Source organism: Apodemus sylvaticus, chromosome 9 (assembly GCF_947179515.1).
Source record: "Apodemus sylvaticus chromosome 9, mApoSyl1.1, whole genome shotgun sequence".
NCBI lineage: Eukaryota > Metazoa > Chordata > Mammalia > Rodentia > Muridae > Apodemus > Apodemus sylvaticus.
In genome coordinates, this window is record NC_067480.1 from 38,601,729 (window position 1) to 38,622,810 (window position 21,082).

Below are 21,082 nucleotides of genomic sequence, written 5' to 3' on the forward strand. Positions count from 1 at the left end.
CTCCGACCCTCCGCCCACACTGCTCTTTCCCGCCTCCTGGACCTCGGCCTAGCAAACAATCCCAAAGTATGTTCTTTGAGCCTTTAAATTCAGGATAAAAACGACGTCTGCAAACTAATGGTCCTCGTATCCCCCCGGTACCGCAGGTACGTCCCCTGAGAAACTTGAACTCTGACTTTCCTCCTAAGGCCAGAGAAGGGCGGGAAAAGGCCAGCTGGCTTGGAAGGACACGAAATGCGCATGCTCAAGCAGGTTGAGCGAGAGGAAAATGGTGGGAGGTCCAAAGTTGGTAAAGTAGAGAGTGCGCATGTGTATTACAGTTCTGTCACGGCAGGGGCGGTGCCGTCGGGGTTAGGGGCTGGGCTTGGTGAGAGGCGGAGCGAATGCTTGAGGGGCAGGGCTTCCGCGCTTTCGCGCACGCGCCTGGACTGGTTGCGTCGAGAGTGCGTGCGTCCGTACGTGTTTGCGTGTAGTCACAGTTCCCGCCATCAGCGGGTTTAGGTGTGTTAGGGAAAAGACCGGCCTTGCTGCCTGGAGCTAGGGGAGCCCCTTCCTGCCGAGCTTTTCGGCTCCACCCCCTCCGCGAGAACTTTGTGCTTCCGGCAGGCTTGTCCGGAGCTGGGACCCTCTGGCACAGGTAAGTCGAGCTGGGACAGCTTCTGAATTGAGCCGTTTTCCCCGGCACCCCCCCCACCCTGTGCGGTCCGCCCCCTCGCCGTCCACTCCAGAGTTCGCCGGGCTGCTTCTCAGCTCGCTCCGGAGCCTTGGACTCTCCCTATCCCTTACAGGTGTCCCATTCGAGTGTTTCTTCTTTACTTTACTTCCCTTCTCCTTTAAAGCGTCCGTATTGTCACTTGCTTTTTCTGCTTCCTAAATCTAGCCTCTCTTCACCAAGGTTCAGGTGGTCTCTGGTGCCTCCTTGCAAGGCCTGCTGCCTTTACAGGCGACTTTGTTGCCATATACTCATCAAGACCTTGGATGCGATACTCACTCGCCCTCTTGACCATTCTTTACTTTCTTACTCATAGACGTTACTTGCTAAAAGGGAGTGTAATTTTTGTTGTGCGTTTGGTTGCTACCCGTATCTAGCCATGACACTGACGATGTCCAGTTTATCAATTTCAAATCAAGATCTGGCGAAAAATAGAAAGGTAATTGATAATAAAGTCCCGGGTCGTTGGAGAGTTGTACTGTAGTGTTCTTCAGATATTCTTTTGGCGAGTTGCAGTACCTAATGAGTCTGTAGCTGAAAGAGCTAATCTAAGAGGGAATGTTAAGGGGCCATTTGGGTTTAATGGGTTAGGTATTAGAGGAGGCTTCTGAGCTAGACAAACACTAGTGTGTTTGTATGGTATGTTTGTCATTTGTCATGTTAATATTTGGGTGAATATCCAAAAGAATAGTGTTGCATACTGACAAAAGGTAAACAAGAGACTGAAAAACCAAGGACAGATGTAATCAGTTGTCTTGGTAATTTTGTCAGGGAAAAATGATCTGGTGTTGGACTGGGCTTTTCTTCTGTTGCCCTTCCATTCCTAAGCTTTAAATTCTAATATATGTTGGTAACTTGAGATTTTTTATTTTCAGCTCCATGTTCAAGTAGCCAACTGTCTGCTTTATATCTCAACCTGATTTTTTCCTCTTAGGAATTTCAAATATGACACCTTTAAAAACTAGAGTCTTGATCTTTCTCTCTGTGCTCAAATTCTTTCCTTTCCAGTGTCTACTACCACCACAAGTGGCATGTCCATTTTGATGCCACATATCCATTGGTTCACTTACACTGGATAGAAGCTTGAGAGGCAGTCTTGATTTCTTCATCCCATGTGTTCATATCCTTTCCAAGTTCTGTTTTACTTCCTATATATGTTTTGCATCTATTTCTGACCATCTTCACTTTGACTTTTCTAATTCAAACCACAGTTTTTCATATGGACTTGATTGCCCTTGCTTCTATTCTCACCTGTAAAATAAGAATAAGTGTTCTTAGCTGGGCAGTGGTTGCACACACCTTTAGTCCCAGCACTTGGGAGATAGAGGCAGGAGGATTTCTGAATTAGAGGCCAGCCTGGTCTACAGAGTGAATTCCAAGACAGTCAGGGCTACACAGGGGAACCCTGTTTCAAAAAAACAAAAAACAAACAAACAAAAAAAAAAAAACAAAAAACAAAAAAAAAAAAGAAAAGAAAAAGAAAAAAAAGTTCTTAGCTTACCCGGGTAGGGGGAGATAGGGGCAGAGGGGCAGGGGCAGATGGATCTCTGAGTTCAAGATCACCTTGGACTACAGAGTGAGTTCCAGGGCAGTGTGTGTGTAGGGTGTTTAATACAGAAAAACTCTGTCTCTAAAAATAAAACAAAACAAACAAACAAAAGTGATTATTATGAGTGCTATAAATTTACTAAAGCATTTACACACAGAAACTGCCAAGTAAGAATTATTATTGTAATTATGAGTTAGAAACACTACTTTCCTACCTGATCTCCCTGGGTTTGGTTTTGTTTTTCTTCTTTTCTCTTCTTCCCAAACTCACTACTTTATTCATCCATTCATCAAATAACATATAATTTCTTTGCTTCTTGAAACCCTTCAGTGGCTTTCTCATTGCCAAGGTGCTTATTACTTTAAGATAAAATTTAAAATAATGTTCTGGGATACAGGTCAATTGCTGGAGTGCTTGCCTAGCATGCACAAATCCCTAGGTTTGTGCTTCAGCACCACATAAAGCCCACAGAGACAGGATCATAAATTCAGGTTCTTCTCAGCTACACCAGCCTAGACTATAAGACCATTGCGCGCGCGCTCTCTCTCTCTCTCTCTCTCTCTCTCTCTCCTTGGAAAACATTTCCGAATCATAAGATACTATATAACCTGGTTCTTGCCCACTTCTTCCTTTCTTTTAATTAACCTCCAGCTACACTGATTTAATTTATGTAGACACACAATGTTTCTGACTTAGGACTTTTGCATATACACTACTCTGTTTATCTGGATTGTTCCAGCACTAGTGCTACCATCCTTCAATCAACTTATGCCTTAATTTTCAGTTGAAGTAATACTTTCTCAGAGAAGCCTTGTTGATTTTTTTTTTTTATTCTCTACTCTCAACCCCCAAGTTGGATAAGCTACCTTAGGCAGAACCCTGTCCTGCAAATACACACCTCTTACACACACACATACACACACACACACACACACACACATGTATACATTACTATGTTTAAAAAAAAACAAACATAAAGTGACTCACTTTCACATTCATTTCTCAAGAATTGATTAGGTGAATCAAATTGGAAATTGCATAAGCTTGTAATGATGTAAAGTATAAGATGCTGTAAGAACCATCATGTGTTTTCAAAGCATCAGTTTTCAGATACTCTTATCAGATTAATTATCCTGCAAAGGACACAACAAAGGACAACAGGTAGGAATATGGCTCAGCTGGTATTTGGTTAGCATACTGGAAGCCTGGATTCTATTTGAAAATGAGCGGGGCGGGCTGGGCATGGTGGCACACACCTGTAATCCCAGCACTTGGGAGGCAGAGGCAGGAGGATTTCTGAGTTCAAGGCCAGCCTGGTCTACAGAGTGAGTTCCAGGACAGCCAGGACCACACAGAGAAACCCTGTCTGGGGGGGGGGGGGGAATGAGCAGGGGCCAAAGCACCGAGGGACTCCAGGTAAGAAACAGGATTGTGTGAAATCATTATGATTTCAGACAGTCTAATGGCAGTAAATCTTTTGTAAACTAGAGATAAATCTTATTTAGATAAATTTTTTATTCTTTCCACTATGACAAGAACTTTATCTCCTTTGTATACTTACAATATCTAATTTAAAAAATTCTATTATTGGTGTGGTGTCTGTGTACCTGTTTATGCAACATATGGGTTGGGTGCATGTGTACCATGGCATGTATGTTGATGTGGTCAGAAGACATCTTTAAGGAGTCAGTTCAGTCTTCACGGTTAGATCCAGGGATAAGCTCATGTCGTCAAGCTCAGGCAGAGTGCCTTTTCCGGTTGGGCAATTCTTTATAGGTTCTGTTTTATGTTTTTTTTTTGTTAGGAAAGAAAATCCTTGAAAATCTATAAAAGTGGTTTATATTTTTTAGCAACAGGTTAAATTGAGACTAGTAAGGATGAAGGTTTTTTGTTTTTTGAGAAAGAGTTTCTCAGTGTAGCCCTGGCTGTCCTGGAAGTCTCTCTGTAGACCAGGCCGGCCTCAAACTTATAGAGATCTGTCTGCCTCTGTTAGGATAAAAGTTGTGTACCATCATGTTTGCCTTAAACTGGGCCATAAGCCACTTCAGGCTCCCAGTTCAGGATTAAGATGAGGTTTCTTCAAATAGATAAAATAGTTCTTGGTAGATAAGGAAGTCAATATTAAAGGTTTTTTTTTTTTTTGGTTGGTTTGTTTGTTTGTTTTGATTTTTTGGATTTGGTCCCTCCCCCCCCCCCCCCACAGGGTTTCTCTGTATAGCCCTGACTGTCCTGGAACTCACTCTGTAGACCAGCCTAGCCTGGAACTCAGAAATCTGCCTGCCTCTGCCTCTGCCTCCCAGAGTCCTGGGACTACAGGCATGCGCCACCACCGCCCGGATAATATTAAAATTATTAAAATTTAATAACATGTTTAGGGCTTTAAGAATATATACTGAAAACAATAAAATAGTAAAGTGTTATAGATGTCAAACACAAGCAGTTGGTTTTATTTTCTCTTTTGTAATGAGCAAGTAAAAATGTTTACAATGGAGTTAACAGTATTAGTAACAGGTACTTAGCACTTATTCTTTATTTTGTTGGAATATACTAGAAGTGTATACTGATCAGGAAGAAGGCGATAAAAACAACTAGAGTGGACTGTAGTTCCTGAGAAATAAAATGAATGGTTCTTTAGAAAGACTTTGTAGAAAAGGATTCATTGATGGAAAAAAATCCTTTGGGAATAGTGTCTGGAAAGTCACTCAGAATTCATTGATGAGGATGAACTGTGCTAGTGGTTAAAACTTGGGTTTCCAGCCAAGTGTAGAGGTATATACCTGTAATACTAGCCCTTGAAGAGTGGAGGAACAGTAGTCAGCCTCCACATACATAAAGCAAGTCTGTGTTACATGAGACCCTGTATCAAATACCAAAACAAAAAACAAACAATCAAACAAACAAACAAACAAACAAAAAAGAGGCAGCAGCAGCATTTGGGCTTTGCTTTTTTTCTTGCTGACTTTTCTCTTTTTTTTCCCCTCCCCTCCCCTCTCTCCTTCCTCTCTCTCTCTCTCTCTCTCTCTCTCTCTCTCTCTCTCTCTCTCTCTCTCCATTTTACTTTTGTCTGTTTTCCTGCACATATGTATATACACCACATCTGTGCCTGGTGTCTGGGGAGATAAGAGTGTCTGATCCCCTTGACTTGAAGTTACAGATGGTTGTGAGCCACCATGTGGATGCTGGGAGTTGAAACCAGGCACACCTTTAATCACAGCACTTGGGAGGCAGAGGCAGGCAGATTTCTGAGTTCAAGGCCAGCCTGGTCTACAAAGTGAGTTACAGGACAGCCAGGGCTACACAGAGAAACCCTGTCTTGAACCGCCCCCCCCCGCCCCCCCAAAAAAAGGAAAGAAACTAGGTCCTCTGCAAGAGCAACAAGTGGTCTTGACTACTGAACCATTTCCCTTAACACCCTGCATAAATTTTTTTCCTTTTCTTTTCTTTTTTGTTTTGTTTTTCTTTTTTTGGTGGTGGTGGGGTTTGAGGTTGTCTCTGCAGCCCCAGCTGTCCTAGGACTCACCCTGTAGACCAAGCTGGCCTTGAACTCAGAGATCCACCAGCTTCTTGCCTCTGCCTCCTGAGTGCTGGGATTAAAGGCTTGAGCCACTACCTACCACCCAGCTAATTTCTTAATCTCTGAAAGCCTGAGTTTCCTTTTTGTATAAAATACAGTTATAAACCTTATCCACTAAGATTATTAATATTAAATGAAAGTGATTGATACTATATTTGGCACTGTGCTTAGTTAATGTATGACACTTACTGATGGGGTGATGGCAAGAAAGGTGAGAATTTTAATTAATCAACTTACTTACTTTGAGACTAGTTCTCATGTAGTCCAGGCTGGCCTTGAAACTCATTGTATGTCCGAAGATGAGCTTTGAACTGCTTCTACCTCCCAAGTCCTGGGATTAGAGGCAGGCCAGTTAACCGGTGCTATGGATCAAATCTAGGGTTTCCTGCAAGTATCCTACCAACTGAGCCACATCCCTATCCCAAAGTGATGAATTTCTGAATTTGGGAAGTACATTTTAAAAGTTGGGGTTTAAAAGATATTGAATAGGTGAGAATGAGCTTGAAGCTTAGTGGTTAAGACTTGCCTGGATGATGAGGGAAAGGAGAAATATAGGGAAATCAGGCCAAGTGTGGTGGCACACCATCAGTCCCAGCACTATGGAGGCAGAGGAAGGAGGACCTCTGTGAGTTTGAAGCCAACCTGGTCTAAAAAGTAAGTTCAGGACAGCCAGGGCTCAGGCACACAGAGAAGCCCTGTCTTATAAAACGAACAAACAAAAAACCAACCTAAACCAAAAAACATAGGGAAATGGAGGAACAGTAGCTGGTCATGCATTATGTCATTCACATTTGTTTCTCCTGCTCCTGTCTTCTAACTGGAGTAAATCAGTAGATTTTTGTCCAAATGAACAGATGAGTTAAAAATTGATGATCATGTATTAAAGTTTGTGGTGGAATTTCAGAGAAAATTAGGCTTAGAGGGACCTAAAATTAAGGAAGAAATTTTTGTTGGTTTTTATTTTTCAGAGCTTTCCAAAAGGTAAGTGAAGATACCCTTTTCCCACCTTTAAAAATTACAGCTCAACACACCTTAGAAGCAGCCTCTAAGACAGTTATGATGTAACAATGTTTCTAAAGTCAACAAAGGATGTACTTTATCACTGACTTAGTTTCAAAATCTAGTAGCAATAAGAAAAAGCAAGACAGGGTGATGGACTTGCAGGCTCTCCCTACACTCCTTCATTCTCTATTGAAGGCACGTCACTATTTTGTGAGTGGTGGAGTCTTGCACTGTATTTTACATATTTTCAGTAAGTGGTCTTTAAATGAGTCTTTTACATACATGGTTTGTTTTCTTCAGTTTTAATTTCATATGTTGAAACTTTTTAAAGCACACTTATGTTTTCTTTAGCTGAGTTGATGACTGCAGGAGGGACCACTGGTAGAGCTGAAGAATATGAATAGTTTCTCAAGAAAAGTACATTGCTTTTGGCACAAGAAGCAGAATAACTGTGAATTATTATCACGTGGAATTTTTCAGTAAAAATCACTGTAAAGTAAGTTGCTTTTGTTTTGGTTCTGTTTCCAGTATTATTCAAATAGGCAAGAATTGACAGTTTTTTATATTCACTGTGTAATTATACTTTTATGTTTCAATGTATTTTCTTTATCACAGAATGCCTCCAATATGTGTGCAGTTAAGTAACTGAACACAATATATACACAGTTTGCAATATGAGCTTGCATGGAACACTCAAATTTGGATGGTATTAAATTGTAAAATAATTTAGAAAAAATAGTATCTTTTAACATACTTAGAATTCATTTTAATTTTCTTTTGTTCTGTATTACTTTGATAAGAAAAATAGAGTTAGAGTTCAAGGAATCTTTGATTCTTGTTGACAGAAAGTTTAACTGTTGCTAGACACAATGATTCACTTTTGCAATACTACTAGGCAGGGGCCTAAGACAAGAGAACTTCTGAATTTGAAGCCAGCCTGTACTATATATACACTGAGTTCTGGACCAGAGTGCTACAGTGTTAGGCCCTGTCTCTATCTCAGAATGTTTTTTCTTTTAAAGTTGTTTCTACATGTACTTCAGACTGAAATACTTTCTCTGTCTCTGTCTCTGTCTCTCTCTCTCTCTGTCTCTCTCTCTTTCTCTCTCTGAAGGGGGAGGGGGTGTTCAAGACAGAGTTTCTCTGTGTAGCCCTGGCTGTCCTGGAACTCACTCTGTAGACCAGGCTGGCCTCAAACTCAGAGATCCTACTGCCTCTTGAAAAACTCTGTTAAGCAAACAGGGCAAGCTCCAATAGCTTGGCGAGTATTGAGAAGTGGTTACTGTTCATCTATTTGGTACAGAAGTAGGTACTGCGCATGTTAAAGTTGTACTTACTCTCTAGTTTTATGTTCTCTATCTTTATAGTTTGTTCATTAGAAGAAACCAAAGTTGTTAGTCAAAGTGATTAAGAAAATGTTCAACACATAAAGTTATGAGGTAAAAATTTTATGCTCATAACCAAAATTTGCATTTAAAATTAGACAAAAATAGGATTTTTAAAAATTTCTTGCATAATTTAGTAAACATGAAATTTTATCTCTTAAGTTTTATTTAATAATGATTTTTTAATAAGGTAAATACCAAAATAATTGTGCTTTATATTTCCCTTTTGTACCCTAACCAATAATGAGATATAAAGAAAAATAAAAGAATTTGATAAGATAAAACTTTTTGAAGAGAGAAGTATAAGGAAAGATGAAAAAACTTTATAGGATATAAAACTTATTTTAAAGCTGGGTGGTGGCAGCGGCGCACACCTTTAATCCCAGCACTCTGGGAGGCAGAGGCAGGCAGATTTCTGAGTTCAAGGCCAGCCCGGTCTACAGAGTGAGTTCCAGGATAGCCAGGGCACACAGAGAAACCCTGCCAGAAGTGTCTCCACAAACACAGAGTACAACAGGAATATGGAGAAAGATGTGAATAAATAGCCTCAGAGTGGTCATGAGGAGAGGACCACTGAAAAGTAGTCAGGAAGCTTACAGAGAGGAACATTGAGGCTGAGCCTTGATTATAGAACCAAGAGAAGGAATTAAGGCAGGTTGGGGAAAGGAGAGTACATGAAAACTTATAGACATGACCTCAGTATGTAAAAATTTAGAGTCATGAGAATACATAGCCTTGGGAAATTTTTTTAGTTGAGAAGGCTGGAATGAGGGGATACTTACTGGGAATGGATAATCGAAGCCTAGTTCATGAGACTTTGATGTTGTGTTAAACTTGTATTTTATTTTGAGGAAAGTGAAAGGTCATTCAAAAAACTAGATGGAAAGTGATTCTATTTGATTTGTAATTTACTTAAAAAGTTGCCTGAGGACTGAAGAGATGACTCAGTGGTTAAGAACACTGACTGCTCTTCCAGAGGTCCTGAGTTCAATTCCCAGCAACCACATGGTGGCTCACAACCATCTGTAATGGGATCTGATGCCCTCTTCTGGTGTGTCTGAGGAGACTGACAGTGTACTCGCATTCATAAAATAAGTAAAATATTAAAAAAAAAAAAGTTGCCTGAAAAGGCATGTGGAGTTAGAATTCATAGATTTCTGACCTCCCATTTCTAGTCCAATACCAAAATATCATACAGGAAGGTCAGAGCTAGTGATTCTGGCTTGGGAAGCTGGTGTAAGAGAGGAAAAATGTATCCTTTCTAATCCTGATAGGCAAAGTGGAAAAAAACTCAAGGACTTGGACAAACAATAGAGCCACAAATAATTGCTAAAATGTATTACAAGTGTAGGTTGCTTGTTTAGCTTTCTTCTGCACGGTTGTTAGCCTGAGCAAAATGGCACACGAATAAATCTGTAATAATAATAATAATAAATGTTATTACTTTGAATTTATATATTTAGGTAATTGCTAATATTTAAATGTGGCCACAGTTGGCCCTCAGAAATTTTTGAGGATGTGAATAAAGAGTACTGACCTCTCAAAATGTTTTTAAATGTCTTTTTTAATTCCTACTTTTTGTGCAGTAACGAGTAATAGCTTTGAATTAGAGGACCTCAGAATAGTTGTCTCCTGTTCGCAGCAGGGTTTTGTTTGATTTGTAGAAACTAAATTAAAATTTATTGCTTAAAATATAAAATGAGTATTTTTATATAAAGTTCATTTTCATGAAGAAGAAAATTTAGGTGAGCTGGCAAATTTGATAGCACTTGTACATGTTTTATCTACCTGAGTCATTTCTTTTACCTAACTAGCTGCTACAGACAATTGATTTGCAACTTGTGTCAACATGTCATTTATTGAGGTCTTTGGAAAAAGAGATACTATAGAGAAGGAATAATTCAGCTTGGAAGCTAACTCCATCCATATTAATAGTACTAGCAGCTGAGTATAAGTGCTATTTCATCCCCCAACATTATATTTGTTTGGGGTTGCACTTTATGGTTGACAGCACTAATATCAGAGAAGGAAATTACAATTAGTGACAGAATTGGCTCCTAATTTCTAGACCTAGTATGTCTTTTATACTGTCTTTTCTACGTTTTCTAGTTGAACTATCTAGGCAGTAGTATTGTTCAAATTATGTTTAATTTATAAACTTAGAAGTAAAAATCTGCTTTAGAGATGCTGTTTTAGAATTTGAAAATACATAAAAAGTTTGATTTAATTATGTTAGATATTTGCATATTTATATGTGTAGTACTATTTGGTAACATATATTACTATAATTTTACTTGCTGACTTTTGCAAAGCTAGTTGAGGAGCATTAGATATCCTATTAATGATAGTTATAAGTCAGTTACAAATATTAGAAGTTCATTCAAGGGGTTGGGAAGATGACTCAGTGGGTAAAGTACTCGATGACCAAATCTGATGACCTGAGTTTGAATTCCCAGAATCCCCTCAAAAACTAGAAAGAGTGCGGACATGTCTAAAATCCCAGCATACTCCTATGGAAGTTAGGAGGCAGAGACAGAATCATAGGAAGTTTATGGGTTTCCTAGCCTGTGGGATGCAGCAGTGACAAAAGGGACCTTGTCTCAGACAGCTGCTGTACAGGTGTGCCTCTACTCAAGCACACACATCATACATACATACATACATACATACATACATACATACATACATGAAAGAGAAAAAAATAATTCATTCTGGAAATTTGAATATTTGTGTAAAGTTAAATTGCTTGATAGGAATGGTAATGCTGAATATTGGGTTAGGAAGAAGTAAGATTTTTTTTGGTGTTAGAGATTAAATGATTTTTTTTTCCTAATGTAATTCTGGATGTTGAACTAGTTTGTTTATTCCTAATTTTAAAAATTCATTTGATATACAGTATACATGTGAGTATACTTATTGCTGACTAAGTTATGTTGGGGTAAAACTTCATATTCTAAGAAATGGAGTCACTGGAGTTGATTTTTAACTTAAAATTGAAATTCAAACTTTATTATGGAAAAAGAAAAGAGTGAGTACTTTAATGGTAAACACCTAAATTATGAATGGAATCTTTATTTCTAATTGCCATATTAGCTTATTTATGAATGGAGCAGGATACAAAATACAGTCACTAATAGATACATACAAAGAAGCATGTACAGAAGAAATGAAAGATTAAATTCCACCTGCCTTTGCTGTCTGTATTATCGGTATTCTTCAACTGATCAGGACCATGAGTATGAGAATTCAGAGATAAAAGGTATTTTGAAATGGAAAATTATATAAGATGATTCATTAAGTATTAATCACTTGTAATTTTTTATTTTTCTTCTTTAGAATTCATCAGGTGAACATATATTTTTTGCTTTTTAGTTTGGTTAAAAGCAATTTATTTTTAAAGAAAATGTCTCCTCTGAAGATATATGGTCCTATCAGAATTCGAAGTATGCAGACTGGGATTACAAAGTGGAAAGAAGGATCCTTTGAAATTGTGGAAAAAGACAATAAAGTCAGCCTGGTAGTTCACTACAACACTGGAGGAATTCCAAGAGTATTTCAGGTATTGGACTGGTTCCTTAGTGAAATCTTTTAGTAAATAGCCTCAGTGTGTCGTAGTTATAGTAAAGTGACTCTGCAATGCTTCCTCCTTCCAGTACACTACAACTTTCATGTACCTGATTTATAAATTACTCAGTAGTGTTGTTGGGTTTAATAAAGAGTAGAAAATAGTCACCATTGTTGCAATAAAAACTAGTGGGAAAGAATTTAGAGAGGTTTAGGTACCGAATATTTAGCTATTCAAAACTATATAATAGCCATGAACAGTGATGCACACACACACACACACACACACACACACACACACACACACATACATACATAAACAAACACACACATATATTATATATATGTATATATATATAACAGTAACACTTAAGAGGTAGAGGCAGGAAGATCAGCAGTTCAATGTTCTCTTGGACCACACATCAAGTTTGAGGCTAGCCTGGATTATATGAAACCCTGTCTCAAAAAATAACATGGCATAGAACTATAAGCTAACCCCCCCCCCCCAAGAAAACAACAGTAATAACAATAAATAAAACCCTATTAGGCCAGCTTTGACAGCACACTCCTATGACCTCTGGACTTTGGAGGCTGAGCCAGTAGTACTTATAATGCAAGGCCAGCCTGGGCTATGGAGGCAGAACTTGACTCAGATGAGATTGTGTACATATCACAAAGTGATAGGGCCATGAGAACCTGACTAGGAAAACTTAAGAGCTAACTATGAGCTCAGTGGTTGCACTTGCCTAGTGTTCTCAGAACCTTGGATTCAATTACTAGCATCACACACACACACATATCAAGGTGATCTGAGTTGATTCTCTTTTTATTTCTTTGAAGTAATTGCTAGATTCATTTCATGGGATTTTTTTAGTGTCTTCTAAAAGTTAGTTTCTATCTTCTAAATAATCCCATCATATGTCATAGATTTTAATGGATGATTGTTCAGCTCATCTTTATAGTTTTATAGTTTTTGTTTTTTGTTTTTTAAGTATCTTGGGTTTGTTTTGTTTTAAGATTTATTTATCTATTTTATATATATTAGTGTTCCATCTGCATTTTTAACCAGCATGCCAGAAGAGGGCATCAGAACTCATTAGAGTTCTGTGTAAGCCACTGTGTGGCTGCTGGGAATTAAACTCAGGACCTCTGGAAGAGTAGCTGGTGCTCTTAACTGCTAGTTCGTCTTTCCAGCCCTCTTACAGTAACATACTATCACTCTGACTGTAAAAATTTGAAGATTCTTTATTACTTATCACTATCGTTAAAAAATAACTATCAGGCCAGCAAGGTGACTTAGTGGGTAAAGGCACTATCACCAACCTTGATGTTTTGAATTTGTTCTTTAAGACGTACAGGGTAGGAGAGTATCAGTTCCCAGAAGTTACCCTCCATGATATGTGCACACCATATATACATACATATGTACACACACAAAAAATGTAATACAAATTTTAAATAGTTTATCTTCTGTACTACTCTTGTGGAGCAAAGGACTGCTGTTATTTGTCTGAGTTGAATTTAAGAACATCTTTGTATGACAGCACATTTCTATAATCTCAGCATTTGGGAATCTCATACAAGTCAACTTCAGGCCTAGCCTGGTCTGCATGGTGAATTTGAGACCAGTTTGAGGTACATAGTAGTAAGACTATGTCTCAAAAAAACCCAAGAAAACCCCCCAACAAACTAGGATCTGGAGACGTGGCTCAGTGATGAAAAGCACTGGCAGCTTTTGCAGAAGACATGAGTTCAGTTCCCATCACCAACATAGCTTACAGCTGCCTGTAACTCCAGTTCCAAGGTATCCAATGCCTTCTTCTGGCCTCTGCTGCACTAGGCATCCACATAATATCCATGCATACATATGGGCAAACATTCATACCTAAAAGTAAATAAGCTCTTTTTTAAGAAACCTAAAAAACTTATCATTTAGATTTTAAAAATCTGTATTCATCAGGCCTTGAGAGGTGGCTTGGCAGTTAGGTACACTGACTGCTGTTCAAGAGGACTTGGGTCCAATTCCTAGTACCAGCCTGGTGGCTCACAACTGTAACTTCAGTTCCAGGGCATCCAATACCTTCATCAGGCCTCTGAGGGCACCAGACAAGAAACATACATGAAGGCAGAAATCCTACACACATAAAAATAAAATACATATTAAAATTTTGTATTTATTGTTTTTAAAGAAATAAATTTTAAGCTTTAATGCTCAAGTTTTATTGAATAAATTTTTCTACTTGTATATACTTTTGAAATGTGAAAGTAAGTTGCTTATGCTTTTGTGTATCACATATATTCTGTTTAGGTGGGGTGGTACACACTTGTAACTCCAGTGCTCAGGAGCTGGAGTTGGGAAGAACTGAGGCCAGAGGGGTCTTTACTATATAGTGGTTCAAGGCCAGCCTAAGTTATATAGTAACATTGTCAAAACAAAGATCAGAGAGATTGCCAAGCGGATAGAAGTACATACCACATGGTGGAGAGAGAACCAGTTACCACAGGTTGTCCCTGACCTCCATCGGCATGCTGTTGGAACCCCTTTTCCCAGCGCACTGTGAGTTTAGAGGCCAGCCTGGTCTACATAGTGAGTTCCAGGCCAAGTCGACTATATAGTGGAACTCATCTTTTTAAAAAGAGACAAAAAACATGGTTCAGTGGCTGAAAGAAATTGCTCTTGCTGTGGACCCAGTTCAATTCCCAGCAGTCTTGTGGAACAATTCATGACTGACTGGGATTCTAGTCTCAGGGAATGCTTCTGGCTCCCATAGATGCTAGTACATGCCCATATTCAGACACATGTGCATCCTTAAAATTAAACATAGGATAAATCTTTTTACCAAAGTTATATATTTGAGTTAAATTTATCAAGAAAGAGGAACTCCTTTTATAGGAAAGGAGAAAGGTAAATTGAAACATATAAAGTTTAGCAGTTTTTAGACAACCATATTATAATTTTTTGAATATTTTGGATGAGAAGATAATTTTTCTTTCTTTCTTTCTTTCTTTCTTTTTTTTTTTTAGCTAAGTCATAACATTAAAAATGTGGTACTACGACCCAGTGGAACAAAACAAAGTCGCCTAATGTTGACTTTACAAGATAACAGCTTCTTGTCTATTGACAAAGTACCAAGTAAGGATGCAGAGGAAATGAGGTTGTTCCTAGATGCAGTCCATCAAAACAGACTTCATGCAGGTAAGCACCAGTCATCTCATGAGACTGACATTAACAGTTCTAAAGGAATATGATGACGATGACTTAAGGACTGGGTCTGGAACCACTTGGCAGAGGACTTCATGCAGGTAAGCACCAGTCATCTCATGAGACTGACATTAACAGTTCTAAAGGAATATGATGACGATGACTTAAGGACTGGGTCTGGAACCACTTGGCAGAGTGCCTAGCATGTCCAAGGCAAGGTCGATCCCTAACAGCTCAGTACCGTAGAAACCAAGCATGGTGGGCATGCGTGGTATCCAAACACTTGAGTAGAGGCAAGAGGATCAAAGTTTAAGATCATCCTTAGCAACGGGAGCTATATGAGATTATGTGAGGTCAGGCCAGCCTAAGCTACGTGAGTCAAAGAAAATGATGACTGCACACCAGTATTCTTGATGGAAAAATCCTCAACTAAGTACTATTGGACTGAGTTAAGTGGCACAATACAAAAATTATGTTAAATTTATTCCTGGAATGTTAGAATAGTGCAGCTAGAAAATAAGTCTATATAATGTACCACATTAATAGAAGGAAGGACAAAAACACATCATCTCAATTGATGTTAAAAAGTAACAAAATTTAATATTCTTTGACAATAAATACTCTAAATAGCCTATGGGTAGAAAAAAACGATTTCACTGTGATAAAGGATTTGCATGTTAAGTTGACAGCTAACACACTTAAGAAAATCTAAAAGCCTTTTCTTTAAAATCAAAAACAATATAAGGATGTCTGTTCTTGCCACTTCTGTCCAATATAAGTACTTGAAATCTTATCAGAGCAACTGGGCAATGAAATAAAGGGGTGTTCAAATTGAAAAGGAGGAAGTTTTCTTTTTAAGTGTATCACATGAACAGAATAGAGTTGTAGCTTTAGTAGAACAGGCATGTAGCATGTACAAGGCCCTGTACTCCCACCCCCTCTACAGAGAATGAAGATGTAGCAGTATGAATTTTCTTGTCTTTAGCTGATATATTAGTACTCACTCTTGTAAGATAAGGTTTTTGTAGGTTTCTATTTAGTAGTCATTTGTTCATGCCACCAATCTTGAGCTATGATAACATCAGTATTAACAGTACTGAATTCAAGTAGGGTGAGATGGCAGATGCCTACTGTCCTGGCACCTAGGAAGCTAAGGCTAGGAGACCTTGTTTAAAATGGTCTGTTAACTATTGAGGAAAGGACAGAAGAGAAAGAGCAGGAGGGAGGTGTATAATATACTCAAAACTATTACTTAAGAGGCAGTAGGGTTGTGAGTTTGAAGCTAGATTAGGCTACATAGCAAAGTCTGGTCTCAAGCATTTGAATCTAGCACTATTTAAGACCTTATACATTGGGAACTGAGTCTATATTTCTATTTTGCTTTTGTCTACCACGCCCATCATATTAATTGAATCACAGTCCTAAGAAGTAATGTGTGAGCTGGGTGGTCGTAGTGCCTTTGATCTCAGTTGGAGATGGGCGACGGTCAAGGCCAGAACAGCTAGAGCTATACAGAGAGGCTCTGTCTCAAATGATGATGATGATGATGATGATAATAGTGTATTTTTAAAATTATGTGTAGCAAACCATGTCTTTAAATGCATTAAGAGACAAGCATTTTATACTCACTGGAGACCCAAGAGTCTTTTTTTCTCTCTCTCTCTCTTTTGGTTTTTCTAGACAGGGTTTCTCTGTGTAGCCCTGGCTGTCCTGAAACTCATTCTGTAGACCAGGCTGGCTTTGAACTCAGAAATCCACCTGCCTCTGCCTCCCAGGTGCTGGATTAAAGGTGTGCGCCACCACTGCCCCACAGAAAAGTCTTTCTCATGCTAGGCAAATACACTTATCACTAAACTACATTTCTTGCTCGATTTATTTTTATTTTGAAATAGGTTCGGGCTAAGGTGCCTCTGCTGGCTTTGAACTTTCTTACCTGAGCTTCCCACATGGCTTGGATTATAGGCACGTACCACCACACCCAGGCTTTTGAAAGAACAAGTCCCAGTGAATGCATGTTAGAGACTTAAATCAGTGCGGTTATTAGTTTGCTGTGAGTTTAACTCTTAACATACTCTTTGATTTTGGCCAAATCATTTTGATTTTTTAGGTTGATGCACAACAACACACATTACAAGGACTAGTATTTGATAGTATTAGATAGTATTTATACAAATACCTTGAAAAATCCAGCTGGACATCTCTTCACTGAGAAGTGGGGACAGGAGCATTGCAAGTTAAAGGCCAGGCTGCACTCCAGATGAGATAAGTGCTGAGCACCGGACTGTTGAGCAGTGTTCCCTTTCCACATAATAGTGCAGGAGATAAAAAATAGGCGTTATAATATATGTACTGGAGCAGAAAAGAAGTAACATTGGTAGCATTATCTTTGTACAAGATAAATTGCTAAGTACTTAAGTAACACTAGATACTTTTCTTTCATCTAAGTAAAGTTTGAATCATAGTTGTAAGATTTTAAAAAATTAAATGATAGAATTGTAATTTAAAGAGAAGAGTGAATTCTAACAATCTCTGGGTGGAAAAGATAATTGATAGCTTAGACTCTATATAACATTTGCCATGTTATATAACATTTGCCATGATCTCCATGTCAAAGGAAAAATATTAGAGTGATTTCACAGAGTAATTTTGAGGTTCTAGGGATTGAACCCAGAGCCTCACAGATGCCTGGCAAGCACTAAACTGCTGAGTCACACAATAATATGATAATATCATTAACATTTTGAAATAGGGTCTTAGTTCTCTTCACGCTTGTTCTCCTACATGACATAATGTTAATATTGTGAAACAAAACCCATTATATAAACTAATAAGAGAAAAAAAATTCAGGAGTGAATTGGAAAAAACTGCAAAAAATGAATTCAGGATATAGATGAACCTTAAACATGACAAAAATGTTCAAATTCATAATCAAACTCAATTTCATTTTTAGATGTATTCATTTTATGTGTGTTTTGCCTTCATGTATAAGTACAACATGTATGCTTGGTGCCTGTGGAGGTTACATGAAAGCATTGGATCCCCTGGAACAGGAGTGACTGTTGGTTGTGAACCACAATTTTTGTGCTAGGAATCAAACTCAGGTCCTCAGCAAGAGCAGCAAGTGCTCTTACCCACTCACTGAGCCATTTGTTCTCAAACACTGTAATTTTGGTAGCTATGAGGAAAGCTGGATAAAACGTCCATATTTGTAGAGTACCTTGAGCTTTTGTAAACAAGTATGGGTTTTTGTTTTTTTTTTGTTGTTGTTGAGTAGAAATTATTCTGCATGGTAATTTTTTAATTAAAATTATTTTAGTTACATGTATTTATTTTGTGGATATGTGTATGAACTTATTCACCATGACCCAGCATGCACACATGTGAAGAGTTGGCTTTCTTTTTCCATCATATGATTCCAGAAGTGGTTGAAGCTTGCTGACATGTGCCTGCACAAGCACACAAACAATATGAAAGAAACAAAAGGGAATATTTTTTAAATAAAAACTATAATTGTTACTGTTTCTGAAATTGACATTGGTATGTTTATGCCTAAGTTATAGTGATGTGTTTTTCCATAGTATTAATTGTAAAATACTATGTTTGAGAATTTTTAGCATTTTCTTTTTGTCTTGTAAATTTTTATTCTGTAAATGGTCTCGCCTTTTTGTGTTTTTTATTCTTTTACTGGATCTTTTATCCCTAAATGTGACTATGTATCTTGTTTGTACATTTTATCAGAGAAAAAATTTTTTTTCCTTATTACTTCCATTTCTATATTATTATATAGCAATAATAATGATGAATATTTTTACTAAGTTATGTGGTTTATTCATTTTTGTCCACCAGCTATGAAACCTTCTCAAGGTTCTGGTAGTTTTGGAACTATTCTGGGCAGCAGGACCTCTCAGAAGGAAACTAACAGACAGCTTTCTTATTCAGACAATCAGGTATGTTTATTTCTAGCTTTTTAAACAATTGATTAGCACATGCATACTAAGTAACCGTATAGTATGGACTTGAGGTAACCTCTAGTGTAGCAGTGTGACAGTGGTTCTTTGACATACCTGACCTCTTATCACTTTGTTTTTATAAACAGTTTCTTAAATTTTATCCCAATTTTACCTTTCTGTTGTCTTGTTTTGTTGATTGTTTTGAGACAAAGTTTCTCTGTGTAGTCCTGAGTATCCTGGCACTAGTTCTGTAGACCAAACTGGCTTCAAACTGCCTCTGCCTTCTAAGTGCTTGGATTAGTGCCACCACTAATGCCTGTCTTACAATTCAATTTGACCTTTATACATAGTTTTTCTAAATACATTACATAGTTTTACTTAACAATTGTTTGATGTCCCACAGTCATCAGAATAGACCACAATGTCATTTTTTAAAGTATGTGTGTGTGTGTGTGTGTGTGTGTGTGTGTGTGTGTATGTATGTATGTATATATGTATGTATGTGTGTGTATTTATTTGATTGTTTAATATATATGTACACTGTAGCTGTCTGTCTTCAGACACCCCAGAAGAGGGCATCAGATCTCATTATGGATGGATGCGAGCCACCATGTGGTTGCTGGGATTTGAACTCAGCAGTCAGTGCTCTTAATTGCTGAGCTATCTCTCCAGCCCTACAATGTCATTTTTACAACCAAGAATTTCTTATTATAAAAGTGCTAATTTAACCCCGTCACTTTTTTTTTTCTCAATGTATTCATTTTATTTTATGTGAGTATTTTGTCTATTCTCCACATGCATGCTTGGTGCCCTTGGAGATCAGAAGAGGGCATCACATCACATGGAACTGGAGTTCTGGATGGTTCTGAGCCACCATATGGGTGCTGGAAATTCAACCCCAGGTCCTCTGCAGAAGCATTAAATGCTCTTAACCACTGAGATATCTCTTTGGTCTCAGAATTATATAATTCTTAATATCAACATATAAAACACCATTGGCTGAACATATATCTCAAATGCTACTTCTCAAATATGTTCATTACTGCACAGACCATCCTTGAATATACCCTTAATCATTTCACAGTAGACTTTAGTTTATCTTCTTTCTCCTCATTGTTATATGTTTACTTTATTTCTCAAATTGACTCCCTCAAGAATCATGTGGCTTTTATTTAATATACCTCATTTGATATTTAGTTGTATCAATCAGATATTAATGTGACATCAACTCCATCCTTCTTTATTTCTTGTCTTTTTTATTTTTCTTTCATGCTTGCAAGGCTTTAGGCATGTTAAACATGTGACTCTGAGCTACATCCCCAGATTTTGTCTTCATTTCATATCATAAGCAGGATTTGTTCTTTCCACAAAGATCACTTTGCATACTGATCACTAGAATATGGCTTTCTCTAGTTTTATTCGTTATTCAGGGACCTTTTGAACCCTAGTCTCACTCTGTAGTCTGGACTGGTCTGGAATCAGTGTGGAGTCCAAGCCGCTGTTGAGCTTAAGGGTCCTCAAGCCCTCCCAGGTGCTGACACTGCATCGACTATCATTCTTGACTTTTGTCATAGCTAGTAATTAAAAATGGGTTCTTGCCTTCTGTATCCAGGTCTGCCTTGGCTTTTAGCTTGTGTGTGTGTGTGTGTGTGTGTGTGTGTGTGTGTGTATGTGCGCGCGCACGCGCGCGCTTGCACAGCTGCATGCATACCACATAGCATGTATAGAAGTCAGGACAATTTTGTGGAGTTGGTTTTCTTCTTATATTTTACGTGCTTCTGGGGATCAAATTCAGATCACTACGCTAACATGGCAAGTGCTTTTAGCCCCTGAGTCATCTCATCAGCTCACCTCAAGAGTTTTAAGTTTAAAAGAATACTATGGGAGAATTAGAAGTGGTCGGGGAGGCAGGCCAAGACAATTAAATGGTGAGTTCTAGGTTATCTGGAACTACAGAGCAAGATTCTTTCTTAAAATCATAAACAAACTACAAGAAAATGGATGTCAAATTCAGCTTCTCATGCTTGACTCGATCATAGATCTCCTGGAGATCTTTTATAAATGTGTTCATAGGTGCTGAGCTTGAAGCTCAGTGGTGGGCTGAGTGTCACATACACAGAGGCATTCTTCCACACTGTGAGTCT

The 21,082-nt window shown here is 38.2% G+C and overlaps 1 protein-coding gene across 4 annotated transcripts in view; it reads left to right on the forward strand.

The window, feature by feature from the left end:
- Positions 1–61: 61 nt before the first annotated feature.
- The window catches only part of Usp37 (ubiquitin specific peptidase 37), a 73,243-nt gene continuing 52,222 nt past the window's right edge, over positions 62–21,082 (forward strand). For 2 of the 4 annotated variants that reach the window (XM_052193723.1, XM_052193726.1), the window contains exons 1-5: positions 452–637; positions 7,189–7,333; positions 11,559–11,781; positions 14,811–14,982; positions 18,835–18,935. In XM_052193723.1, the coding sequence (XP_052049683.1) occupies positions 11,626–11,781; positions 14,811–14,982; positions 18,835–18,935 (429 nt within the window). In that variant the 5' untranslated portion in view covers positions 452–637; positions 7,189–7,333; positions 11,559–11,625. Of the gene's footprint in view, positions 147–451; positions 638–7,188; positions 7,334–11,558; positions 11,782–14,810; positions 14,983–18,834; positions 18,936–21,082 lie in introns of those variants that run through there. The other 2 variants (XM_052193725.1, XM_052193724.1) reach the window with 2 other exon arrangements.